The 25438-nt window shown below is 52.7% G+C and overlaps 13 protein-coding genes across 13 annotated transcripts; 5 read left to right on the plus strand and 8 right to left on the minus strand.

The window, feature by feature from the left end:
• Positions 1-1012: 1012 nt before the first annotated feature.
• PG986_012787 (uncharacterized protein) lies at positions 1013-2440 on the minus strand (the record flags this gene model as incomplete). Its single annotated transcript, XM_066849009.1, has 2 exons — positions 1013-1888; positions 1934-2440. The coding sequence occupies 2 exons, from the start codon at positions 2438-2440 to the stop codon at positions 1013-1015; spliced, it is 1383 nt and encodes a 460-aa protein (XP_066695705.1).
• A 2032-nt stretch (positions 2441-4472) lies between these two features.
• Positions 4473-5249, minus strand: PG986_012788 (uncharacterized protein; the record flags this gene model as incomplete). The annotated part of the gene is made up of 1 exon (XM_066849010.1): positions 4473-5249. One exon carries the CDS (start codon positions 5247-5249, stop codon positions 4473-4475), a length of 777 nt encoding a protein of 258 aa, XP_066695706.1.
• Positions 5250-5766: 517 nt separating this feature from the next.
• On the minus strand, positions 5767-7380 carry PG986_012789 (MFS general substrate transporter; the record flags this gene model as incomplete). Its single annotated transcript, XM_066849011.1, has 3 exons — positions 5767-6891; positions 7073-7168; positions 7231-7380. 3 exons carry the CDS (start codon positions 7378-7380, stop codon positions 5767-5769), a joined length of 1371 nt encoding a protein of 456 aa, XP_066695707.1.
• Positions 7381-7938: 558 nt separating this feature from the next.
• On the minus strand, positions 7939-9555 carry PG986_012790 (uncharacterized protein; the record flags this gene model as incomplete). Its single annotated transcript, XM_066849012.1, has 6 exons — positions 7939-7962; positions 7991-8354; positions 8414-8886; positions 8944-9071; positions 9257-9469; positions 9519-9555. 6 exons carry the CDS (start codon positions 9553-9555, stop codon positions 7939-7941), a joined length of 1239 nt encoding a protein of 412 aa, XP_066695708.1.
• A 1107-nt stretch (positions 9556-10662) lies between these two features.
• Positions 10663-11353, minus strand: PG986_012791 (uncharacterized protein; the record flags this gene model as incomplete). The annotated part of the gene is made up of 2 exons (XM_066849013.1): positions 10663-10761; positions 10820-11353. 2 exons carry the CDS (start codon positions 11351-11353, stop codon positions 10663-10665), a joined length of 633 nt encoding a protein of 210 aa, XP_066695709.1.
• Positions 11354-12684: 1331 nt separating this feature from the next.
• On the minus strand, positions 12685-13365 carry PG986_012792 (uncharacterized protein; the record flags this gene model as incomplete). The annotated part of the gene is made up of 1 exon (XM_066849014.1): positions 12685-13365. The coding sequence occupies one exon, from the start codon at positions 13363-13365 to the stop codon at positions 12685-12687; it is 681 nt and encodes a 226-aa protein (XP_066695710.1).
• A 1638-nt stretch (positions 13366-15003) lies between these two features.
• Positions 15004-16047, plus strand: PG986_012793 (ubiquitin-conjugating enzyme; the record flags this gene model as incomplete). The annotated part of the gene is made up of 5 exons (XM_066849015.1): positions 15004-15036; positions 15396-15429; positions 15486-15600; positions 15663-15844; positions 15911-16047. The coding sequence occupies 5 exons, from the start codon at positions 15004-15006 to the stop codon at positions 16045-16047; spliced, it is 501 nt and encodes a 166-aa protein (XP_066695711.1).
• Positions 16048-16524: 477 nt separating this feature from the next.
• PG986_012794 (uncharacterized protein) lies at positions 16525-17598 on the minus strand (the record flags this gene model as incomplete). The annotated part of the gene is made up of 1 exon (XM_066849016.1): positions 16525-17598. One exon carries the CDS (start codon positions 17596-17598, stop codon positions 16525-16527), a length of 1074 nt encoding a protein of 357 aa, XP_066695712.1.
• A 1345-nt stretch (positions 17599-18943) lies between these two features.
• On the plus strand, positions 18944-19413 carry PG986_012795 (Guanyl-specific ribonuclease F1; the record flags this gene model as incomplete). Its single annotated transcript, XM_066849017.1, has 2 exons — positions 18944-19223; positions 19301-19413. 2 exons carry the CDS (start codon positions 18944-18946, stop codon positions 19411-19413), a joined length of 393 nt encoding a protein of 130 aa, XP_066695713.1.
• A 439-nt stretch (positions 19414-19852) lies between these two features.
• On the plus strand, positions 19853-20464 carry PG986_012796 (uncharacterized protein; the record flags this gene model as incomplete). Its single annotated transcript, XM_066849018.1, has 1 exon — positions 19853-20464. The coding sequence occupies one exon, from the start codon at positions 19853-19855 to the stop codon at positions 20462-20464; it is 612 nt and encodes a 203-aa protein (XP_066695714.1).
• A 1213-nt stretch (positions 20465-21677) lies between these two features.
• On the plus strand, positions 21678-22231 carry PG986_012797 (uncharacterized protein; the record flags this gene model as incomplete). The annotated part of the gene is made up of 2 exons (XM_066849019.1): positions 21678-21680; positions 21740-22231. 2 exons carry the CDS (start codon positions 21678-21680, stop codon positions 22229-22231), a joined length of 495 nt encoding a protein of 164 aa, XP_066695715.1.
• A 520-nt stretch (positions 22232-22751) lies between these two features.
• Positions 22752-23782, plus strand: PG986_012798 (uncharacterized protein; the record flags this gene model as incomplete). The annotated part of the gene is made up of 3 exons (XM_066849020.1): positions 22752-22802; positions 22881-23634; positions 23697-23782. 3 exons carry the CDS (start codon positions 22752-22754, stop codon positions 23780-23782), a joined length of 891 nt encoding a protein of 296 aa, XP_066695716.1.
• A 982-nt stretch (positions 23783-24764) lies between these two features.
• PG986_012799 (uncharacterized protein) lies at positions 24765-25377 on the minus strand (the record flags this gene model as incomplete). Its single annotated transcript, XM_066849021.1, has 4 exons — positions 24765-24901; positions 24955-25074; positions 25125-25254; positions 25309-25377. The coding sequence occupies 4 exons, from the start codon at positions 25375-25377 to the stop codon at positions 24765-24767; spliced, it is 456 nt and encodes a 151-aa protein (XP_066695717.1).
• Between the last annotated feature and the right edge of the window lie 61 nt (positions 25378-25438).

Below are 25438 nucleotides of genomic sequence, written 5' to 3' on the forward strand. Positions count from 1 at the left end.
CTTGTGGCAGAGAGACATCCACGGAAGAGCGATTAGGGGACCCTTTGGTATTTATTTGTCTCTGTCTGCTGCATGCTTTTGGCATGCATCTTTTTTCCACCGGAACGTTCCACGCATGCGCAAGGGCTGGTCGCATCGCAATGTGGGGCTGCTCTTGCGCCATCGCCCTTGTTGCCCGAGTTGTGCGCCGTAAGATGAGGAGCCAAGGAAGAGATGCTGACAGCTGATGGCTGGACTTCAGAGACATCAGACCAATTGACGCTGTGCGCATATATATATATCTCTCTCTTGTGCGTGCGGAGTAGGTCTTGGCGCGGCATCAGTGCATGCATAGAGTGTGCATTGTCGTATCCGGAAAGTGGTGCTGGGTACCACTGCCAGCAAATTGTCCGGATTGACGTTTGGCATTCTTCTCGTTAGATTCATGAATGTACCTAGGTAGACGTATTTGATGTGAAGTGATCGCCCCCTGAACAAGGTTGGCAGTCTCTTAGGTACAGGCAGGCTCAGCCAAGCTTTGGGGGAGGACCACCCCTTGGCCAATAAGCAGCCAGTCCGCAGCCCTGTGCCGCCTAATGTGCTTGATCACGTCAATTGCATCTTATATTTCTGTGACCAGTTTTTCCCTCGATCCGTAACATAACGCTGGCTTTTGGACGAGACTCTGTGCGCCGAGACTCTCAGCTTGCCAAGAGGTCGTACGACTCAAGTCGCGAGACAAACTGAAGACCCTTCCTCGACTGTCATGAATCCAACAAACATCCGTCGTACCCAGGCCAAATCCAACAGCAGACAAGGCACACACAATCCTCTGCGTTCCAGAGATCCCACAAGAATGCCAGCATCGTATCTTTCCATGATGCCCGATCTATTCAACGTGATAAAGTGATGAGGTATGTATTAACAAAAAGCGTGTATGGGTATCCAGTAAAACAAGATATGAGGTGTAGCCGCCCTTCTATCAATGAACCAGCTCTGTGCCGAAAACGCTTTCTTCTGCGAACCCATTACTCTAGACCTTCACCGCCAGCTTCAGTCCGGCCTGCTGGATCCGGAGGCCTATGAAGATGACACCACCGGCCAGACTACAGACACCTCCATAGATCCAGAGGCTCCTCCAATCAGGATTGTCGCCCATCCCCAGAATACCGCCGCTGCCGGGGCCACCAGCAAGGGTACCAAGACCGGAAAGAGCGAAGCCCAGTCCCATTCTGCTGCCGATCTTGCTCTTGTCCTTGGTCAGAGCAATGAAGAGCACCGGGGGAAGCGCGATGAAGACGCCCGAGAAGAACCCAAAGGCAAGCGCAACTACGATGACCCCGCCGACGGTGTGGACTTTGAGCATAACGAGATTGAGGATACCGCAGACGAAGGCGCCCGGGATGACGAGGTTCAGGGGTCCCGTCTTGTCCGACAAGGCGTTGGGCAGGGTCCGTCCGAACATGGAGGCGGCGTTCAATATGGCGACCAAGTAGAACGAGAGCGACGAATCGGTGATGCCCTGCTGCGCGCTGAAGTACGAAAGATAGAAGAGCATGACATATAGGCCGATAAAGCCAAGCATCGAGCCGAATATGTAGATGAGAAAGGGTATGTCCGTGAAGATGGTGGTGTCGAACCTGGCACGTGCCCCTGGAGGCTTGACGCGTATCTTCATGAAGAAAATAGGGATCATCATGGTAGCAAGCGCGATGAAGCCCAGAACTCGGACACTCCACCCGAAGCCAATCTGGTTGACGAGTCGGTAGAAAGCGATGGGGTATATGATACCACCAAAGGAACTACCAGAAGCTGCCAGTCCCATAGCGAGGCCCAGTTTCGTGTTGAAATAGCCAGGCAGCACAGAAATAGCTGGTACGAACATGGCACCAGCACCTAGACCGATACACTATAAAATCATAGCCAATCAGTAAGCCTCCCTTGGAGCCAATACCACGAGTTCAGTCAAGGCGTGACTCACAAACCCCTGGGCCAGAAGAGCCTGCCAGTAAGTATGGACAAGAGACAGCATCATGTGGCCGAAGACGACCCCGAAACCACCGAGGGTAAGCAGCGTCTTGATATAGCCTTTATCGTAGAATGGCCCGGCGATCAGACCTCCCAGCAGCACCAAGTAGGCCTGGATAGACCCGATCCACGAGATATTAGAGGAGGACGTGGTAAACAGCTGCCCGGATTCATAGTACGTCTGATAGACACCGAACGTGTTCAAGATGCCCCATGAGTTGAAGAAGATCATGAATGCGCCCAGCACTTGGAGCCAGGCTGTGATGCCGCCATTAGGCGCCGGCGGTGGGCCAGCCTGAGGCTGAGCCGGGGCCGGCGGTGCGGATTCGAGATCCGGATTGGTCTGCTGGCCGTTCTCGAGTGTCGTCTGGGACTCATCGGATGCGACGGCCTTCTTCTCGCCTCCTGCCATTTCGTTCGATTCAGTCGACATCTTTCCCACGAGATGCGGCAGGCTGAGATGCGACTGCCCAGAGCTTTGGTAGTTAACAAGAGTTGGTTGAACTCACCAGGCGACGGAAAGTATAGTATGATTGCGGCACGCAGAGGGTCTTTATTTGTCCCGGTAGGGTGCGTTGGTTGTGTAAAGCGCAGATCGGAAAGAGGATGCGATGGCTCGGGGCGTAAGCAAGCAGTCGGTTTTCGGATAATCGTCGCGAAAGCGCGAGGCGGCTTGCTTCGTTCGTGCCGACCGCTACCCAAACTCCTAGACTTCATCCGAGGGCATTTTGGTGTGTCGGATTAACGACCGGAGGTAGTGATAGTCTAGTCGGAGATAACATAGTGGATGATGGGTGCACACTTAGGGCTTTTCGTGCATTCTTTGGCTTGTCTCGTTGTCATAGATAGTACATGGTTTCTGTCCATGTCATTATTCTCACCTTAGAGCCGATGTACAGTTGCATCGAGTCATATGATAGACTCTCGGGCCCAACCCCTTGGTTATGAACCAACATGGTCTGCGCGGTCTGTCGATTACTTTCAAGCACTCGCCATGCCATGCCTGCCATGCCTGCCATGCATCTTGCCCCTTTTAACAATGGCCATACCGAAGATACCGTTGATACCATTTGCTGTATTACAAGCTGCAAATTGCTTACTAAATGTAAACGGGTGTTTCTCATGGTGTGTCGCAGAGCAGAGGTAGTGACATCTCCAGCCCGGACAGGCTGCACTGCTGCTGCGAGCAAGTCGGGGCCCTGCATCTGCAAGGGGGGTCAAGCACCATGCTCGCTTATTAATAGCTGACCCAAATCTCCGGGCAACCGTTTCGTTGGGAGTATGCGCTTCCTCGCAGCGCTCGGCTTTATAACGCATTGGCCGAGGTTATCTCCGCCAGCGACCACCCCAAACCCCAATTGCGAATAGGCCGCCGAGGAAAAGCCTTCTGCTGCAATGTTGACAAGAGCTTTGCCAGCAGTCTTCGTTCCTATATGTTTTGATATATACCAAATTCCATGGATATATATCATACAAGTGTGCCGTGGTGTTCATCGAGTAGATATTTATCATGATTGGAAGGTAAGCGTGGAACAGCGTCAAATCCGTGCAACTTACCACAAGCCAGCGCCAAACGGGGCATAGGTGCGCCTTGCCGCTCCGAGGCGCCAGCCTCCCCTGACATGGGCGTGCATGCATATGTATCAATATGAGTGTCAACAGTGCCGTTGGGCACGTGAAGAGAGTGCCGATGACTTACAAATCCAGCCCTGATGCAGGTTGTTAATGTTAAGCTGGATGGAGGTTAGGCGGGCCAGCCAGTCTACAAATGCAAACATGCCCTGCTTGTTGAAATGTCGGGTATTGCTTGTTGGAGCGACACGGAAACGCGCTGCACTTCAAGTTTGGGTACGTCCAGGGCACTACGTTGGAAACAGCTTGCTACACAGGGGCTGGTACTTGTCAACTTGATCGGTCGGGCTCTAATGCAAGTAGTTGTGGAAGGCTGCATCTGCGCTACGAAAAATACGGCCTCTGGCAACATCAGGCTGCATGCCCACCCAAGAAGATTTCATACCGCCAGACGTGCATTTATGAAGTTGTTCTATGCTCCCCAGGCGCAAAATGCAGTCAGTCAGTGGATCAGATCAAGTGATGGGGTTCCCCAGAAATCCATTTCAGTGGGTTGCGGGGAGAAAATCGTCCACTAAAGAGCAGCGGGGTTTTGGTGCCAGCGACTAAGGTCCTGACTTACTTCCCCAAGTAACCTCGTGTGCTCACAAGATTTCTCGCAGCGTTATGGACTCAATAGAATATTGTCTCAGGAATACCACTATTTCGGGTTCTCTTCAGCTTAGGCGGTCTATCTTCTGATGCAACATGCTGTTCTGTGTAAGTACGTTGCATCTACTACCAGAAATGCCAAAACCCGGGTGCCGCAGAAATTCATCCAGCAAACAACCCTTTATGTCAAGTCGAGGGTTTTGCCAAAACCCAACCACGTATCCTTGCGAGTTACCTCTTCTTTATTCGTGACCCATAATCGAATCGCCATCAAGATTCTTCCGGCCCTCCTCACCAACACGGTCTCTCTTCCTCTTGAGCACCCGGCCCCGCTTGAGCGCCCTCTCCTCCTCCTGGATATGCTCCGCGCTCTTCCCTCCAAACTCCTGACAGACGCGCTCCAGGTACAGCTCCTGGACCGTCGGCAGGGGCCTGCCGTATCCGTGCGGGTGGTCAACCGGGTCGACGTTGCGCCTGTGGCACGTGGCCGCGAGGGCCGCGAGGGCGTTGTAGTCGTAGCACCCGTAGAGGCGAATCTTGCTGTCGCCCACCTGGCTCTCGTGCGCCTCGCGGATGGCGCGGAGGCGCGGGACGATGACGTACTTCCAATGCTTCTCGAGATCCTCCATGCCGAAGCCCCAGTTGGCGCTCTCCATCTTCTCGAGGACCTCGGGCCAGTCGGTCACCTCGTCGAGCTCCGGCATCTTCTTCTGCAGCTTGATCAGCTCGACGCTGCTCATGTCGGTGTCGCTGCCATCATCCTCGTCTGTGGTTTCCTCATAATCGTATTCGCTCTCATCCTGAGGAGTGACCACGACGTCGCCGTAGAAAAGGGCAAAGATGATCAAGTCGCACTCCGCATGGTAGCACCACTCGCGGTTCGTCATGTAGCGGATGTCGTTGTGCCATCCGTTCATGTCCCCAATGTCATGGTCAATTACTTGAATGATTGGGGAGCCGTTCCCGTACTTCTCGCCGTCGGGCGACATGTAACGCGCGCACATATAGTAAATTGACATTGTGGCATTAGACAGAACTGGAGTTCTTGATGTTAGCGTTCAGTTATGCGTTGTAGCTTTCCTCTGGGAAAGGCAGTAAAGTGAAGTTACCCTATGACGAGTACTGAGAGAATTTGATAAGGTCACTCACAAGCAGGCAGCTGGATGTTACTTATCTGATTGTCCAGAAATCATTCCACCAAGGAGACTGTTCTTATTGTTTGGTGAGATGAAATCAACAACTTGCTGCTTTTTTTGTTGTCGAGGTGGTGCAGAATTCGAAACAACAGGAACGGCCCGCAGGTGTGAGGTACCAAAGGGTGGAAGAGGCGGGTCAATCAGCCAGTCCTTTGACTGTTGACGCATAGGCGATGCCTTGTTGGTCCCCAATACGCACAATCAGGATGGATCGCCCCTATACCAGGTTGTAAATCTTATCAAAATCCTCTGTTGCACCAGTAGCTAGTAGATCCCAATACAGCCGTGTATTCTTCTACTTTAGTCAAACTGCCTTCTTATTTTATTTTTCGAAGCCAATCTATGATTTGCCTTTCTCGTCCTCCTTCTTGACCCCGTCGGTCTTCATTTGCCCAGGCCCGTCTTGCTTTTCGGGCTGAGGAATCCGTTTCTCTTCTACACCACCTTCCACATCTTCTTGGCCCGGCCGTTCCTGGGGCCTTTCTCCTTCTTGGGCGGCCTTCATTGTCTTATTGCTCAAGTTCCAGCCTCCCCGCCAGCCGAGCCACCTCTTTTCGTGCGGGCCACGGACGATGGTGATGACCAGCGAGAATCCCACGAGCCCGATGCTGAGCGCGCCGCTGTGTACCCAGCCGCCCTCGGCATACAGCCGGTTGCCCACTGCGGTGCCGAACAGCTGCCCGCAAAATGTGAAGACCATATACACGGAGTTGACGGCATTCTGGGCCTTCGGGTCGACCGAGGCGATGGCCATGCGGTTGGCCACGACGACGGTGGTCATGCCCAAATCCCCCAAGAAGGCCCACGCCACGGGGCCCGCGAGGGAAAAGGTGCCTACGAAGGTGCCCACGACGACGGCGGGGATGGTGGCGACGAAATGGGCGAGGAGTAGAGTGCCCGTGGGATGGATGCGCGACGTCACATATCGCGAAACGAGAGGGTTCAGAAACGCAGGCGCGATGCCGATCAATGCGAACAGGGCCACGGCCAGTGTCGAGAGATGGAAGGGCCCTACAAGCTGGAAGGTGAGCGTCGTCCAGAAGGACGTGAACATGCCCATGGTCATGAAGGCGATCAGGCTTGATTGTGTCAGCACAGGGTGGCGGAGCGGCATCTTTACGATGGCGAGCAAGGTGTGCGGGTACGAGCCGTCCGGTTGTAGGACCGGGTAATCGGGCATCATGACGTAGAGCAACACGAGAACCAGCGTCTGCAACCCGAAGGACAGCCAATAGACGTTGCGCCAGGAGGAATACTGGGTGATTATTCCCGAGAGCAGACGCGCGAGTAAGATCCCGAACACAATGCCGGACATGACTATAGAGGTCATGGTGGCGCGATGCCGCGGCGGCGCGTACTGCACGGCAATTGGGAACATGAGCTGCGGCGTGACCGTGAGCATACCGACCACGAACGATAGCCCCAGGAAAACGGAGAATGATCCAGTCAGGGTTAAGCCGAGCCACTGCATGCAACTTATGTCAGCGATATGAAAACACTATCGAAACAGGTGGTGAAAAGGGCTCACGAATAGGGCGGTCACGAAAACGAGACCAAGGATCATGGGCCGGCGATGAACAATGTCCCCGAGGGGGGATGATGAAGAGTAGTCCCCCAGCATACCGAGCTTGCATTATGGTAGGTACGAGCGAGGCGCGCTCGTCTGGAACACCAAACTCGTCTGCGAGGACGTCCAAGATGGGATGCGTGTAGTAGAGGTTTCCCACGCTGAATGCCGCAACCTGGAATCATACAAGTTAGATCATGAGTCACTGCGTTGAAGAAAAGTCTGCTGACAACTTACGCATCCATATATAATATTCTGGCTCCAGGTCAGGTCATGGTGGGCTTGGGGATCCCATTGCAGCCATGGGGGCGTTGCCAGAGAGCGCATAGTGGCGATGGGGCCTGCACCTCGCCGTGGTCGCTTCGCGTCGGCTTGATTCTCCGCCATTATGGTGTAGGGGTCAAGGCCGTATACTCATGCATAAAAGATCTGAAGTTTCAGTAAGCAACGCGGCCCCTGCTGGTGGGCGAACAGAGGTTTGTTCTAATCCGTCGTCTTGGGGGCTGCTCTCTTAAAGCCGATGGCACTAGCGCATTTCCCGCGTCGGTCGTCATCGATCGGTTATTACCCGTACCTGCCACAACTTCATATACCGGGGCAACGATTGGTCCGACAAAGAATTGATGTTCAAGTCAGACCCCTTGCTTGGTCTAGGGACTTGAGGGACTTGCGAACACATACATCGAAACCAAACAGCGCGGTGCAGCGCTTCGTGGAATGCCCGCTGGCCAAGCAACCCCCGGAGGTCCTGGTTGTGTCGACATGGTCAGGTGGTTTCTTCACTGCCACGACGACCGATGCCATCCCATATACGGCCCGGAACAAGGATCCTTTGGGAGTCCCGTCTGAATTGTTCCATGTTCCCCTGTCCGATTCGCCGAGGCGCTGCACATGCGGGCGGGCTTGTGCTGGCACCAGAACCGCCAGGGTTGTCAGTGTTGGAAGTCAACCAGCCCTCTTTCCGCCCATCTGCAGAACTGATATTCATGCATCTGACCCGTCCGCAATTCCCCGCGTGCTCCCCGACTAGATCGTCGGAATTGATGCCGTTGATACTAGGCGGCGGCTCGGTGACACCTCGTGCGCGTGGCTCTTCGGTGAACATGGCTAGTTCGGCATCGAAATCGAGTACCGGCGCAGCTGTCATTTCCGGCGCACCGCTTGCGGTGCTTTCATCTTCCTGAAGAAATACAGTGGTTCTTTCCGACACTCCGACGCTATTCCTTTTCCTGAGGATGCTAAAGCGCTGGTAGATAGTTCGAGGCCGGTTCTGCGATGCCCTACGTGCAGTCGCCCTCTCGAAAATCAAGTTGATTGACGGGAGACAGAGACATACCATTCCTATTGTTATCTCGACGGTGCTGCCATGAAAGGAAGGCGAGTTAGTTATGTGCGATTGCCTCGGATGGCCGGCACTCACCCGCAGAGGTTCATCACCACGAAGTCCCTGGTCACGTCGGTTGACCATTGGAAGATATAGATCTTGTATTCGCGAAAGCAAGCTACCGCCACAGCGATTCCGCCTGCCCCCAACATTGCAGTCACTTTCATCTTCTTCCGTAGCGGCATGTTTAGTTTCCATGTCAGTGGTATGGGTATTACCAGTATGATGAAGTCAGTAACGAACGCGAGAGCGGTATCAGTGAGGAAAACTTTTGGTTGGTCAAGACAGCGGCCAGGTACGGCAGGGTTCCAATAACGGGCAATCGGCCAGCAGATAAAGATCTTGACGAACTGAACGGGTGTATAGGCGATCAGGAGAAACCATAAGTAAAGGCGAATGCATGTTGCGGTACGCCTGTAGATAGAGAATAGCCGTGCAGTCATCAACAACAAGGAAGCTTTGGTGAAGAAAGCAGCCGGTATCCAGAGAACAGAGCTAGCATACAACCACTATTACAGTCCAAAACGGTCAGTAATTCCAATGGACATGAACTGATTTGGACTGACCTTGAGTACCGCCTGGTAGTCTTCACGCGTCAACTCCCAGGCGTGATGCCCTTCTCCATAATATCCCACTTTGGATAGAGAGACCCTGTCAGCTGCTGGTACAGTCCACGGGCGTGAAGTTGGCACAGCTTACTGATGTAGCACGTAGCGATATAGAAGTTCACCAGTAACTTCAGGCTCAAGTCAGCAGAAGTTGGAAGCAGACATCATGAGAGTGTCAGTTGAATGCCGCACCAATGCTACTAAGGTAGTCCCTATGGCCACCGAGGTTAGTTTATAACGAGGATCTAGTCTCTTCGCGAAGGTGGCTTACAATCTTCAACGGTTGTGGATGCCCTAAGAGTATACTTGGAATAACAGCGTAGAATATAGAAGACTAGAACGATGGCATTGCAGGTTATGAGGCCGGCAATGTTTACTGTCCAGAGACCGTCGGCCGGATGAGCAAAGTTCGGAGTAACTCCTGCTGGTGGCGGTACGGCACCTATTGATTTCGGCGTCAGTGTTCGTGGCCGCGCATTCACAACTGCAAAGCCAGTCCAAGCAGCGCATGAGAAGCACGAAGGGTTGCTCACCAATCTTCGGTTCCTCCCGAGTTGATGTGCCGCTCATTTCGCGGGTCTGTCATATCGGGGATGTCCGGCCAAGACAGTGAAGCATCCTGAGATGAGAACTCCCATTTCCTGATGTTTCTAAGTGTAGGGAGCTGAGGAGACTCCAGACCCCGTCGATCAGTATCATTTCCACGACGAAGAAGGCCGATGGCCTTGATCCGGCCCTTTGGTTGAAGGGGTGTCCAAACTCAAATGCCGAGCCTCCCACCATGGCCTCGTTTATGACATCAATGAGAGCTTCTTGAGTCGTGATACGAATGATGAGATGAATTGGTAAATGTAGCGGGTAGTCAACAAATTTGGCGGAGTTTGGGGTGGCTGGCTCATTGGTGGTTTCTGGCCAGAGAGTTTCCCGCTACCCACGACTTGCCCAAATCAGGCTTCGCCGCAAAATCCATCAAGACCTCGGATTTGGCGATTCAGGCTCCTTACGCACTCAAACCGTCCGGCCATCGCAAGGCCCAAATAACCTTCGCTAGACTCTCAGACCTCCATTAAAGGCGTTGGAAGTCCGGCGGCACTGCATGTATGTACCATGGCGGGTTATTCTACAGTGATCTTCATGGCCGCATTCTTGCTGATCGTCACCATATGCATAATTGAATATCAATTCCTTGCCAAGTCAAAAGGTGTCTACTACCAGACGAGCAGGTCGCGGGCGGTCGGTCTCACCAGACTTCTATTGTAGGAACGCCCATAGACGCTGGATTGCGCCATCGGCGTGCCCAACACGTTGGCAAAATATCTAGACTTATGCTACCGGACGGTCATGTATGCATCACTAGTGCCCACGTAGGCATGCTACATCGGATAGACATCGGACTTTGATGCCAAATGTTATCGTTACATTTGCGTGCTACATTGACTTGTTTGGCGTTTTCCCATATCCGAGGAGAATATTGCTCAGTGACAAATCCTACCACTATTTTTCGAGTGTTCCTAGGGGGTACACATCTGAGAAGTCCTCTCCCCCAATCCTGTCATAAGGCACAAATACAAGTGGCCTCCCTCTTCACGCCTCGCGATGCCGCGTCCCAAATGCAATGGTGTGTATGATACAAACTGCCGCTTCATCGGTACAATCCCACCAGTAAAGAATATCCCCTCAACCGCCCGATTCCATAGAATTCGGTTCCTTCAAGGTCATCTCCTGGCCAGTAGCGTTGCGCAGGGCATCATCAAAGTGTTCCTGGAGGGGGCTTTTCTGCGTTGTATGTTAGCTTCGAGCAGTTTCTCAGCGGAAAATGATTCCTGATGCTTACTTTTTCCGTTCCGAGGACATGGGCTTCGGTGAGCAGGTAGTTCTCGCGTTCCTGGGCGGCCATGGACCAGTTTTGTTGGTGCTCTGCGAGGAATGCCGAGATCTCCTTGACGGTGAGGCTGTATTCATCGGGTTGTGTTATGCCTCCATGCTCGTCCATGGCGGACATCTTATGTGCGTGGATGAGCTGGTACAACAACTCCATGAAAGATCCGAGTCTCACGTTTTTTGCCCATTTGATCTCCTTTCTGATGGCAACGGCAAAGGTGTAGAAGCCACCTCCGGTCAAGCCACTCTTCAAGTGCTTGCTGACGCTGGGTGTTCGGGCAATCTTGATCATGCTGGCGAGTACACGATCCACGACGTGCTTGCCCTTGTTCAAGTCCTTGAAAATCTTGCTCGAGCCGGCCTTCTTGGACCAAGCGCGGTAGATCTCGAGATCGAAGCGAGGAGATCGTAGGATGGACCGGCCAGAACGGTATCGCATACCGCGCTTAGGCAGAAGATCGCGGAGAGGGAGCTTGCGATAACCCATGTTTGTGAGTTCTGTGGTGTACAAGAGATGGAAGTGTTGGTGTTGGGATAGGTGAAATGTGATGTTCAGGAGGAATGTTGATTTTCAAAGATCGGGGGGAAATCAACGTTTGTATGAGATTTAATGGTTTAACTGACAAATAATCAGTTCGTGCCAGTGGGCTTGAAGTGAAAGGACGGGTGTTGAGCAAGAGCAAGGGCCGCATCTTAGTTCAAGCTGCCGCGTTGAGATCCAGGCATCCATCAGCCAAACAGCAGGGTGGCTGTTCCATGCCGAAATGGCAGGGGCCAATAGACTACTAATACACCAAGAAAAGTCGCCGCCGAGGAGGGGTGACAAATCCATGAACACGCGGTGTTTGCCAGGAAAGTCTCCTTCAGGAGTTGGCGTTGACCTACTAAGAAAACGGAATAAGATCACAAACGTACATGATATCGGTATGAAACATTTTTATTTCTGATCCTATATGTGAAAGTGATTTCGTAGGCTGTACAGGCAGAAGCTGCCTGGTTTGTGGTGCTTTCTACAAGTAGTGTGGCGAGGTCGGCGATAACCTCGGCCAACTCAACGTATGTTAATGTCCCGGACCTCGACTGCACATAAGCTCTGTCCATCCTGAGAGACCAAGCCAGAATGCCATACAAATCCTAGAGTATATAATGTCTTCCGATATATATGAGACAGCTCACTATACGATTCTTGAGATGTATGGTCTTGACTGGACATCCATTACTCACAACCCAACGTCGTTTCGCCGTGAGGTAGGTGGACTCAAATCATGGGGGAAGCCCCAATATGGAGCACCAATAGTGCAATGCAGGTAAGAAAGACAACGGACCTGCCAGCGAAGAGCTGCTTTTCCATCTCGGCGGCCTTGGTAAACTGACACATTGCTTTTGAAAAGCAACAGGTGTACTCTGTAACTCGAGCCTGGGAGCAAACGAGACTTGATAAACGACACAAAAGCGCAAGCTAAAGGACCTGCTTGCGTCATGGTATATGAATATCTGAGCTCCTGCCAAGTAAGCCTGGTTTATGTGTGCTTCCCTAACAGACAGGCCGGGAGTATCCACTACGCGACAGCCAGCTAACATCAATTGGCAATACAAAGAAACGAGCACTTGGCTACGTATCAAATAAATATCTAGTGTTTCTATTAGTTTTATACCAAACCACGAGACACGCTCCTGGGCGATGTATAGTTCATGCCATAACCTCTACCCCCTAACCCCTATTTTTCATCCTCATTACAGTATCCGTCCCATGCCACCCACAAAACGCGCCGGTTTCCCATCCGAAGCCCATCTAGTCACTCTCCGAGTGAGCCCGTATCATTGACTCCCAGGCTTGGGTTTGGGCTTGGGCTGGGCCGCCCCCAGCGCGCCCATGTTAAGCGGCGCGGGCTCGACAGCCTCGACACCGCACCGGACCTCGACGCTGCGGATGATGCCGCCCACGGTGCGCAGTTCGGGCATGAAGACGACGAGGTTCTCGAACTCCTTGCAGTCCCAGTCGGCGAACACGCGGGCCTCGCAGCCGTCCTCCTTCTCGGCCATGAAGGTGCCGCAGTTGGCCGGCAGCCGGGGAATGTTGTAGCACTGCGGCGCCGTCGTGTTGGAGACGCGCCGCGATATCGGGATCCGCACCATGGGCGAGCCGCGACACTGCTTGGGGCCTGGCGGTCCGGCGTACAGGAGCGCCGCGATAGGGATGGGGGCCTTCTTGGGAGGCTCGGGCTTCGCGTCCGGATCCGGCTGGCCCGTGGGCACGACGTCGGCGCCCGGGATGAATGTGGCGTTGGCTGATGCGGCGTTGAGGCTGCTGGCGTTGGAGGGCGGTAGGACCGATTCGATCATGGCGTTGTTGCCCTTTTGCGCGTCCGCTGCGTTGACGGCTCCGTGGACCATGATCGGAGTGGTGGTCTGGGCAACGCGTTGCCGCTGCGCACAGGCTGGCGTGTTGTAGAGGGCGCCGAGCGCCGTGACGAAGATTGTCGCCGTATTGGGACGCATTTTGATCGGATGGTGAGATGCGTGATGCCAGTTGAAGCTGTCTGGTGTGCAACAGACACTTTAGAAACTTTTGATTACTTACTTGATTAATAAACCTAACGATCGTGGGGGATCTCGTAACTCGGGATCCGGGGACTTTTATGTGTCGTCTCATGATACACGCCAAGCTTTTCAGCGTTGCGATCTTGGCGTTTCATGATGCCGGCGCACGGTATCGACATCGTTTCCACTGCGCCACCAATTAGGCTACCTGTAGAAGATGTTTCATTTCCCACGAGAAGAACAATCCGGCTGCAACCCCATCTTATCGGCAGGAGTTACCAGTTGGCAACGGTACCCTATGAGCAGCAAAAGCGTGTACCTATTGTAGGACGGCCATCTTCGCGGTGGGCAATCCCCTTGTCGCGCATCGTCTGCCTGGAGGCTTCAGGGACGGACTTTTGTGCTTGGCTGTGAGCGTCTTTATGAATTTTCCTGGTTGGTCTTTACAGAAAAGGCTCAGCCGTTAACGTTGGCGACCAGCACAGTCAGCCCTCCTGATCTTGTTGTGTTCTTTTCAGACTGGACTCCCAGTACATGGTGGGGAAACAGGACGTAGGTAACCTCAAGGCCTAGCCCTCATTTACTAGGCCCATCTTCGAAGCTTGATGTGGTCGCCCATAATACACAATTTTCATAATGTCCACCAAGCGCATCATCAACTTGGCCCCCGGTATATTCCATGAATATAAGTAAGTAAACAGCCCCTGGATTGTATTCCCCAAGGGAATAACATAATGATTGAAGCCGGTCTCGGGAAGGCACCGCCTATCGCAGGTTGCCGGACTGGGGCGTACCAACGGCTAGCTGTGAAACTAGCCTCAAGAAAAGGGCGCTATCTCAACCAGCTTAAGTTCTGGTACCCCTTATTGATGCAACCGTTGTGGCATCGAGGCCATATAGTCGCATATCCTGATGGGCAAAAACCAAATACTTGATCTGTAAAAGAGGAAAGGGAGGGCCGTCGGGAGAGAGCAAACCTCAGATCTCATCGACCCCTCGTTGCCTTCAAGCATGTCGGCGATATTAGCACATTGCCACTATATTCAATTAACCGAACCGAGTGTCGACGATCTTCGCCTCGGCATAAACGGGGCTTGTCCCTGCATTCAATCCGCATTCCAAGGACGGTGGGGCTTATCCATCCTTATCGCATAACCACGGATGATGCTTCACTCTAAACCGGACCAAGGTAAGGTTAAGTCGTCATTGTCTAAATGCGGCTTTGCTCGGGCTGCTCCTGTGACTCCGACGTGGACTGGTCAGGTCAGGTCATTTGACACCCGGCCCGCCATTAGCACTGGCATTGGCATCTCCTCTTCGTTCTCCCAACGCACTTTGACCAAAGAAAGGAACGCATCTATCAACTCCTTTCAATCCTGACATCTCACGCTTACGTGCATTTATATCCGAGCACGACAAAGCTTCCCCTCCTCCGCCTCGGCTGCTCAGCTGCCCAACACCGAACTACCATCTTGGCACAGATCAACCAACGACCCCCCGTTTCCACCGCGGTACGACAACCAACTTCCCTACGATCCCCGATCTCGACATTGCACATTCATCCTAGACCGATCTACGAGAACCACCGCCGCCAAGATGAGTAGTCCAAGGAGACGTATCGAGACTGATGTAAGTCGTTTGGCGAAACCTGACTTGGCCATCTACTGACATGCTTCTTTAGGTCATGAAGTATGCTTGCTCCATACTAACCTACCATAACCCCACGTTGTACATTTGACTGACTGCTCTACAGGATGTACGAGATCCCCCCGGCCTCTACAATCCTTTCTCGCGACTAACCAGTTTGACAAAGGCTCATGAGCGACTATGAGGTTACTCTAATCAACGACAACAGTAAGTCTCCTTCTTCGTGTTAGCCAGACGCGAGCCTTGCGGTTGACTAACATTTGGTTTCTAGTGTAAGGCTTACTCCCCGACCAACGAACGATCAACTCGCGAGCAACGATAACTAATACCCGGCCAGGCAGGAGTTCTATGTCCGGTTTAAGGGACCTACAGAGAGTTAGTTCAGGGTGGTCTGCAAGCTTCGTTGTCGACATTATACTGAGAGTTGGCAGCTCCTTTCGAGAACGGTTCCTGGAAGATCCACGTCGAACTCCCCGATCAGTACCCCTACAAGTCGCCCAGCATCGGATTCGTGAACAGAATATACCACCCCAACATTGACGAGCTGTAAGTGTGGACAGGGGGAGAGAGCGCTCGGGAAGGGAGGAGTTTACTAAGAGTTGGTTAAGGTCTGGTTCGGTCTGCCTCGATGTCATCAACCAAACCTGGTCGCCCATGTTCGACATGATCAACATCTTCGAGGTCTTCCTGCCGCAGCTCCTGCGATACCCGAACCCCTCCGATCCCCTGAACGGCGAGGCTGCTGCCTTACTCATGAGGGAGCCGAAGAGCTACGACGCAAAAGTCAAGGGTTAGTTTTGAACATTGTTACTCCGCTGGGAGTCTCGGGATTGCCCCTTACTGACACTCATGGTAGAGTACGTCCAGAAGTACGCCAGCAAAGACGCTGCCAACGAGGCTGGTAACGAAAGCGAAGATGACGACGATATGTCTTCTGTTGCCAGCTTCGGCGACGAGGACGACGAGCCGGCCGGGCAGATGGACGATGTGTAAACGGCCGACTACACTCCGAGAATACCCTAACGTACTCGATTGACAGTCATCACGTTGCGAGTTGGAGCTCAGGAGTTTTGCGTTTCGTTTATTTGGCACACGGTCGGGATGGAGTACAATGTAGGATTTGCATATTGAAGTCGATCATAGACTCCATGCTGCTTTCATGCGCTGGAGTCCGAGTCTTCTTCCTCTTTTTTGGGACAAGGATCGCTTTTCGTTAAGGGGTTTGTTTTCTGCGGAATTCTAGTGACTTTTGGAATCAAACAACAAATACTCTCCTGTCGAGTTTCAGTTCACAATGGTGACTAGGAAGTTGTAATAAAACATGTACAATTCTACTCATAGCGAGGGGGCCCAGTATTGGAAACCAAATACTCCCCAACAATGCGCTCATATATATATACTTGAAACGCCTCTTAACGCCATTGCCCCTGGGTATCTTAAAAATGCAAACCGAATCGAGCCTTCTCACCTTTAGGAAGAATCCGAATCATAAGTGACCAACGCCGTAGATGCCTTTTTCATGCCGGTATCCTCCTTAGGGAGCTCTTTGCACGGAGGTTCCGTCTCTTTCTCCTCTATACGCTTTCTCTTGATCCCTGATAGCCTGGCTGCTACGCCGTTCGAAGAACTGGGAACGAGGAAAGGGTCATGTGCAGCTCGTGTGTTCCCAACAATCTCGGAAACCAGACTTTCCTTCATCCGCGCCGTAGCGGTCTCCGATTTAAGTCGCCTTTTGACCCCTGAGGATGGTGTTTTCTGCGCCGCGGCGGCGCCGTTTCCAAATAGCGGCTTCGAGAGGGCGGCATTGTCTCCTGTACCGTTGCTGTTCGCAACTGGGTTGAACTCCACCAAAGCAGCGCGCCTCGCGTCGTCCTCGTGCGCAGGCACCAGGTCGATTCCCAGGCTCATGCGATCGCGCAGATCCTCCGACGCCCTGCCCTCTTTCTCGCGCGCGTGCCGACCGACCCTGAACTCCCGCCGCAGCCGCCGGTTCTGCTCATACGGGTCCTCCCAGACGCGGCTCGCGTCCTCGAGCTCCTCGATGCGCAACTTCGCATGCGCCAGCTGCTCGCGGTCCTCGATGGTCTTCTCGAGCTTGGCGAACGCGCTGCTCCGCAGCTTCTCTCGTTCTTGGTCCGTTATGATCTCCAACCGGCCCCCTTCCCCATCGGGCTCGTCGGTCCGGTCTTCGCGCCGCCGCCCGCCCTCGACCACCTCGTACGCCGTGTTCTTGGGGTCGGTGCGGATCTCGAGGGCGCCGCCGCACTGGGCGTGGCGCATGCGGAAGCTGTAGATGGGGGTGCTGTAGTAGTTGCCGACCTTCTTCTTCTCGGCGTTGAAGCGCACGCCCTGCCCGATGATGGTCGGTTTCGGGCAGTGCCCGCACCACATAGCGAACGGCATCTCGAAGCGCACCGTCAGGATGCCCTGCGAGGCGAGCTTGGAGGCGCGGTGGCCGAGGGCGTGCTTGCGGTTCACTTGGTTGCCGGACGCGGTCCCCTCGAGGTCCGGGGGGACGTATCGGCCCATGTTGAAGCCCTGCATTTTGGCGGCGGCGGGCGGTCGGTGACGGGGGGCAGGGAGGCTTTTTCGAGTCGCTAGTTGTTTATGATTCGTTTGCTCGTGAGGCGGCTGTCGTTGGGTTCGATACGGTGGTTTGCGTTGTCTTTGTTGGTGGGAATGTCGATGCGATATGACGATATGACGACAGGCGTGTGGGAATGATTAGTGATTTTGAGGATGGCCAGGCTTCCCTAAGACCCCGCCAGAGGCCTGCTTCCGTAAGACTCCACATCAATTCATTCCTATCTCCAGAAGCGCCCAGAGTTGGTACGGTTTGAACTCTATCCTCCTGGAATCGAGTATTCGCTTCCACTTAAAAGATGATATTCTGTGGTATGGAATGGTGCCTGGCCTTTGTATTGTTCAACCAGTCCAGCAAACACTCGAATGAAGTAATGCTGTCAGTATTACGGAATATGCAAGTAGCGGGGCTTGGTGGGGTGAAGTCAAGTCCCCATGCCTCAACGTTTGCTTGCTATCACATGGTATTATCACTTCTCCGACATCGGTTAAGCATGCGGACTTCCAAGCCAGAGATCAGTCTTCTTAGTTCATTAGGTACTGCAAAGGGTCCCGTACTATACAAGAGTTAGCGGTTTCGCAACATATTGGTTCATGCACGCAATACCCTGAAATAGACAGCACCCAATCGGACTGGGAAAGCAGCCTGCCTCGCCTCACTGGAAGTTGGCGGTGGCTGTGATGGACCTGATGGTGGCCAGGTGCTATACTTGGAGCGTAGCCAAGTCCCCTAGCCCAAGCCCAAATTTCTGTAGCGCCGGCTTGACAGATGGACCCCGAATGCTCGTTGATGATTGATCCTCCATCCCCCACCAGCCTTATCCGCACGTTTCATGGACTGCCTTCCTCTTGAGGCAGCTCGTAGAGCATATCCACTTGTAAGCCAACCTCGACCGGGACAGACCTGAATGCAGGGGACAGGAACTAACGTATTCACCTACGGTTGTCGCATACACGTGTCCCCGGCAGTGTCTCTCCGTGGGATGCCAATTTCAATGGTTGCATTCGGCCTGCCGTGTCTAACTGCAAATGTGCCTGACGTTTCGAGCTGACATCCTGACCGTATTCTTAAAGAGGAAAGTCGAGAATATGATCTGCACGACAATAGCGCTAACAGCCCCGAGTATACCGTTGAGGAATCGAGTATATATGAGAGCAGTCTCTAAGGTTCTCGCTCCCGAATCTATCCCTTTCCTTTGTTGCCCGACTCTCATTCTTCCCGCTCGTGCCTGTATTAGTAACCCTGCTCCCCTGCTCCCCCGCTTCCTGCAAAGTAGATCCCGTGGCCCGCAAAGCACTTGACAAAATGCAGTTCATACTAGCCCTCGTCCCCTTATTGGCCGCCTTCGTCACTGCCGCCCCTGCCGCCGCGGTTCTCGAGGACCGCGCCGCCACCACCTGCGGCAAGACCTCCTACAGCGCCGCCCAGGTCAACGCCGCGTCCCAGCAGGCCTGCACCTACTACAAGAACAACCAGCAGGCCAACAGCTATCCCCATACCTACAACAACTACGAGGGCTTCAACTTCCGTGTCGCGGGCCCCTACCAAGAGTTCCCCATCAAGAGCAGCGGCGTGTACACCGGTGGTGAGTAGAATTGATAGGCCCTACTCGACATGAAGGGAAAATGGCTCGACTGACATGTATACTTTACTGTTTTGTAGGGAGCCCCGGTGCTGACCGTGTGATCATCAACACCAATTGCGAACAGGCCGGTGCCATCACCCACACAGGGGCAAAGGGGAACAACTTCGTCGGGTGCTCTGGTACCAGTTAGGATGTGCTCGCTTTTGGGTATGGTTTATAAGTGAAGGGACAAGTAGGGATTTACACCCTCTCCTGGCTTATCATAGAAAAGGGGTTGACCCCTCTGGAACATATTCTAGCTTAATCTATGACATTGATAGTTGATTTTTGGGTGAGGAATATTAGGCTACAGTTATACATTCACCTGGTCTTGGGGTTCGAAACTGATCTGCTTGAGCTTCGTCTTTTTAACGATATCACGAATTTCCCGCGGCTGAATTGCCCCTTGGAGACGGTCAATACGACCCTGGTCACTGACATGCAGGAAATCTTCCGGGCGGGATTTCCCCTCTCGCTTTGTGGCACAGCTACCCAAACCGATGATGCCGAATTCATCTTTGATGACCATTGATTGAGAGGGAACATCAGTATCTTTCCGATTGACAAACGCGCTCAAATCACCACAATGGATGCAAGAGTTGCCAGAGCTCGAATACTTCCGCTCCGTCCCCTGGTGCGCAAAGCATCTTGACCGGGACAATCTACGGGTTCTGCCCATCATTCGGCCGTCGCCTGGGGCCGCCTCCGCCGAAGGCGGCACGACTCCCGGCTCTGACCAGTTCTTCCTCAAGACATTGCACACACCCGAGACCATTGCGCATCTTCTGGCCACCGTGGAAGTACCAGCTGGCGACCCAGCCCACAAGCAGCCAATCGACGAAGTCAACTTGTTCCTCGCAATCGGCGCCGGCGTCATGGGCTTCAAGGGCATGGCCCATGGGGCTTTCCTGGCCGGCATCTTCGACTTCGCGACCATCATCAAGCTCGGCACGGAAGGGGCCGGCGCGGCCGTGATGAAGCCGCCGCCCGTCGTGACGTCGTCCCTGAACATACGGTACCGCGCGCCGCTGCGCGTCGATCCGGAGGCTGGCAGGCTGTCGCATATGCGGGTTGTGGTCAGGACGAAGTCGAGGCAGGAGAAGCCTGCGAAGCGGCTCGTTTTCGAGGCGGTTATGGATTGTGAGGGGTTGGTTGTCGCTACTGCGGAGGCGGTATATGTCGAGCCTAGGCCGAGGCTTTGATGGGTTGATGGGGCGACTAGTCACGGCATGTATAACAGTTTTATGACGTGTCCAAGAATGTTCTTTAGTCTACCTTAAATATAACAGGATTCTCGTTTGTTTTAGTGAAAACGTATATCGTTCCTCGAAGATTTACTCACCTTCTACCGAAGAATAGCTAGGTAGTATTCAATTATGTAAGGCTTACAGTACAGGCAGTCGCCAAACTGGTACTTATTTTGGCAGAGGACGTCCAGTGAATATAGAAACGCTTCAGCAAAGCTGAATTTCCTCCCCCTTGAGGAACAAATTGTGGGCGAGATACATGTCGCCAGACTGGCCGTGGCTCTCAGCAACAATGCTCGTGTAACTTGAACCATAGTATGAGCACATGGCTGATTATGATTGATAAGTCGTATCTGAATAGCATAGTATGACTCATGAGCAAATGCGCATGTATATACAGGTATGTGTGCCCTTGCTAGTGTGTCTGCTTCATTCAGGGGCAAACAGCCAAAACAGGACTAATGGGCTGCCCAAAATATAGGAAACCTGTTGCCAATGTGCCGTACTGCCGTACTTATAGGCAGGCTACCTAGGTATATAGGCAAGAGCCTCTCAGGAACCCAAGGGCCACTCATTATAGAGTATACCTGGTCCAATGACTATAACTACCCCACGAGCTGCTTTGTTTAGTGAACACAGGAGTTAACACCATTCGGTACCTAGCTCATTGCATAACCTCGTTCCCTTTCTTCGGTTTCCCGTAGAGACAGCAAAACTCGGTGGTCTATGTCTTAACATAGTACTGTACGCCATTCTCTATCAGTGCCTGTAAATCTTGCCCCTTTACATGGGTATTATATCCCAGAATAGTGCCAGGTATGCTATTACTCGGTGCCCCTTGAAAACATACCCATTCTAAGAACCACAAGTGAATGTGACTGCTCGGTGCTCTACTCATTTAATAACCAACGTTGACAATAGCAATCAATGTTCATGGCCTTCGACGTTCACAGCATTCAACGTTCACGGCATTCAACATTCACATCATCCAATGTTTAAACAGTATTCAATCCCAAAACAGGGCACAAAAGGTTTTCCACTGTCGCCGACTCCCAACTGACCTTTCTCACCCACAAAACATCTCGACTGAAACATCGTCAGCATCGGCGACTCCTTTGCGACACATCAATACTACTCAAGCTTGTCTCACACCTCCATCTAGTACAGCATGGTCAGTACCCTTCGGCGATTATATTACGCAGAGTATAAGTTAATCTTGAACTAAATCAGGAGCTCATTTCAGTCATTCCGGCCAAAGGCTTGACTATCACCTTTGGTGCTGATGTCACCAGCAAAGAGGCTGACGGCCTGATTCTCGGCGCTCTCAAGGGGGTCTGCGACGACCATACCAACTTGGTCAAGTTTCGCGCTGTTGTCGACGATGTTCTCGCCGACATGTTCAAGAAGGCCTCTGCGGAGCCCCTTATCTCTACGCTTCTCAGGGACAACGAGGGCTTAGACTACCTCACGAAGCTTCAAGCTCAGGTGACCTGGGCTAAGCAACTGGAGGAGACTGTTTTCGCTGTCTTCTTCCACAGCCTGGTGAAGGCCCACAAGAAGTGGGAGAAGGACGTCGGACGGAGCAAGGAGCTCCTGTTGAGTGAGGCCAGCAAGACGGCCAAGGAAATCGTTGATTTTCTTAATACTATCGGCAACAACAAGTGGGAGGGTCTGGACGCAGAAGTCCAATTCCTGAAGTTCGTCTATCCGGAGGAATCGTGATAACGACTCTAGCTAAGTTATACCTAGATGGCCTTGCCGATCGACTACAGATCGTCAAAGATGAGGGAGAACGACCATGAGAAGTTGCTAAAAAGTAATTAGATAATGGAGTCAAAAAGCGGCTAATTTAGTCACTTAGTTTACCTCCCTAAAAGCACCAAACACATTCCCAGACATATGATCATTGATCCGTTCCAAAGCTACAGTTGCATGTCATGGTGCTTGTATAAGATAGGGGCTGATGTCCCGATATGACGATATTCCTTGGTGTGTATGCATTTACCGGGGTATCCCGCTTAAGTCGTTTTTCCCGACCGAGGGATGCCAAAGGTTTAGGTTGGTGGATTGCGCAGCTCCTCCAAGCAGCAACAGAACGCCACTACCTATTCCGACCGAATTGATTGAATCCACCACCAAGCTTCCAACCAACATCCACATCTCCAGAGGGCTTCGTACAACCCGTTACGAATGATTGATTTGTTATTTGCGACGCTCGGATTCTCGCCTCTTGACCGCTACCATGGCTGATATCGCAAGCATCCAAGATGACATCAAGCAGTACCAAGAGCAGGTCAGTGCCGTCCACCCCCCCATTTCACAGCCTGTTTGCCTTTGCTCCTGATCGCCAACTAACTGATGCGTATCCCAGGTCGATTTTGTGAACGCAGGGCTCAAAGACGACCCTGGCAATGCCGAGCTTCTCGCTCTGAAATCTGAGTTAGACGATGCGCTCAACCTCTTGAACGAGACCCTTGCTGAACTAAAGCCTGCGAAAGCAGCACCTCCGCCAAAGCCCAAGGCGCCCTCTCCACCACCCGCCCAAGAGAAATGGTCGCGTGAGAACCACCCCGCATTCAAGAAGGCTGCGCCCGCCGAGGAGAAGGATGTCGACGCTGGTCCTGTCAACTACAAGGTCAACGACACTGTCACGGCGAAATGGGTTTCGGGCGACAAAGGCTTCTACACCGCACGCATCACATCCATCACTGGTTCATCCACCGATCCTATCTACATCGTCAAGTTCAAGAGTTACGATACGATCGAGCAGCTACGGTCCAAGGATATCCGACCGATCGCCCAGAAACGCAAGGCCGACGGTACGCCTGTTCAGAGCAGCACGCCCTTTGCTGCACCCTCAGCCACTCCCCCGCCATCGAACCCGGCTCCGGGTGTCATCTCGGCAGCTGCTAGCATCAATCCCGAATTGGCCCAGAAGAACCGCGAAGCTGCTGAGAAGCCGGCCGATGATGCGAAGCCCAAGTTCAAGAAGATCAAGGCAACCAAGGAGCTCGAGGCCGGCAAGAGCAAATGGCAAGAGTTCAACTCCAAGTCTAAATTTGCCAAGGGCCACAAGACCAAGAAGGACAGCATGTTCCGGACCCCTGATGGTGTACATGGTAGAGGTAGGCCAAGATTTCACCCCCTAGCTCGTCCAGCAATGACAGTCTGCTAACCGATGGCACAGTTGGTTTTACTGGCTCAGGACAGGCCATGCGCAAAGATCCCACCAGAAGCCGCCACATCTACCAAGCGAACGAAGAATTGGATTAAACGACTAACGCTGCCTGCAGGTAGCCTTTGCATATATGGAACATGCCGTTTGTACAAAGGGCAGTCTAGATAATCAGGCGTTGAGCGGCGCAAGCATGGAATGGAGTTTTAGGATTTGATCCCCCTTCCTTCTTGATTTTCGAGCGTTTCTTTGATGGATGCTAACATGGTCTGCGAGCAAGACGGATCCGTCAATCACTTCTCTCAAGACGGACCCTGAGATGTGTTTCATTTAGCACCAGCCAAGATAGCGAAACAGAGGTTAATTTGATTTTAATGTCCTTTGTGCCGAGTCGACATGCTAAAAAGTTGCGACCACAGGCTTTGCATCAGCTCTCTGACTGGATGCGTTTCTCTACGTTGTGCGATAGATGATCCGTCAAGTTAGGTATACCCCTGACATCCAGAGCGTATCCAAGTCTGCCAGTGCTCTACCTATGTCCCATGCCCCAGTCGTAGTCCCTATCTCCTACTCTGTCGGTAAAACTTTACAAGCCTATTTGTGCACTGATATTCTTGGCAATCTGCATGAATGCCGCTGCCCTTGCGCTATCAGGCTCAGCAACGACTGTGGGTTTGCCTCTATCCCCATCATCTCCTATGCCCTGATGTAAAGGGATGTCGCCCAAAACGTCTATATTGTGTTCGCTGCACACTTTGTGGACTCTCTCATTTGAACCGAACACTGCGGTATCATGATGGCAGTGTGGGCAGTTGAAGAGCGACATGTTTTGTACCATCCCAAGGATGGGGACGTTCACCTTCTTGAACATGTTGATTCCCTTGACCGCGTCCTTTACAGCCAGTGTGTGGGGCGTGGTGACGATTACGGAACCTATTGAGTATTAGCCTGACTGGTGTAGGAGGAAGGTCGACTATTGAGGGCGACTTGCCGTCGAGGACTATTTGTTGCGTCACACTCAATTGCGTATCTCCTGTTCCTGGAGGAAGATCGAGGACTAAAACGTCGAGACCACCCCACTCAACTTCGTGCAATAGCTGCTGCAATGCCTTCATGACCATCAGGCCGCGCCAGACCACGGGGGGCATCCTCTCCTACGAGGTAGCCCATGGACATAGTCTTGACGCCGTAGTTTGATAGGGGAATAAGTTGGTTATCTGCCCAGTTTATTAGACTCTCATTACTCTAGATGTGGGTAGTTGCTGCTCACTGGATGATAACCGTGGCTCCTCAAACAGGTTGAACAAAGTCGGGATCGAAGGCCCGAAGATGTCCGTGTCCAGGATGCCGGTACGGTGGCCTTGCCGAGCAAACGCCAAAGACAGATTCGCTTTGGTTTTGTCAATACATATTCATATTGTTCAGCTTCGGCTTAAGTACCTGCTACTGTGCTTTTGCCTACACCACCCTTGGCTGACGATACTGCAACTACCTTCTTGACATCTTTGATCGGGCGCCGCTCTGGCAAGCCTCTCTGCATGCGTGGGATTGTACCAGTACGCGGCAGTCCCTATTTCTGGCATCAGTCAAGGTCTGGTCGAGAGCAGGCTGGCAATGACTTTACAAGAGGATTCTCATGTTGAAGCGCCCTTAGCGTATGGAAGAAGCGAGATGCGCCGAACTTGGAACTCATACTGGCGGTTCAATCTAGTCCAAGTTTTCAAGAGTCGTATCAGACAAAGAATTGACTTCAG

The sequence above is a fragment of the Apiospora aurea genome, assembly GCF_038362705.1.
Source record: "Apiospora aurea strain CBS 24483 chromosome Unknown utg000008l_segment0_segment0, whole genome shotgun sequence".
In the NCBI taxonomy this organism is placed as follows: Eukaryota; Fungi; Ascomycota; class Sordariomycetes; order Amphisphaeriales; family Apiosporaceae; genus Apiospora; species Apiospora aurea.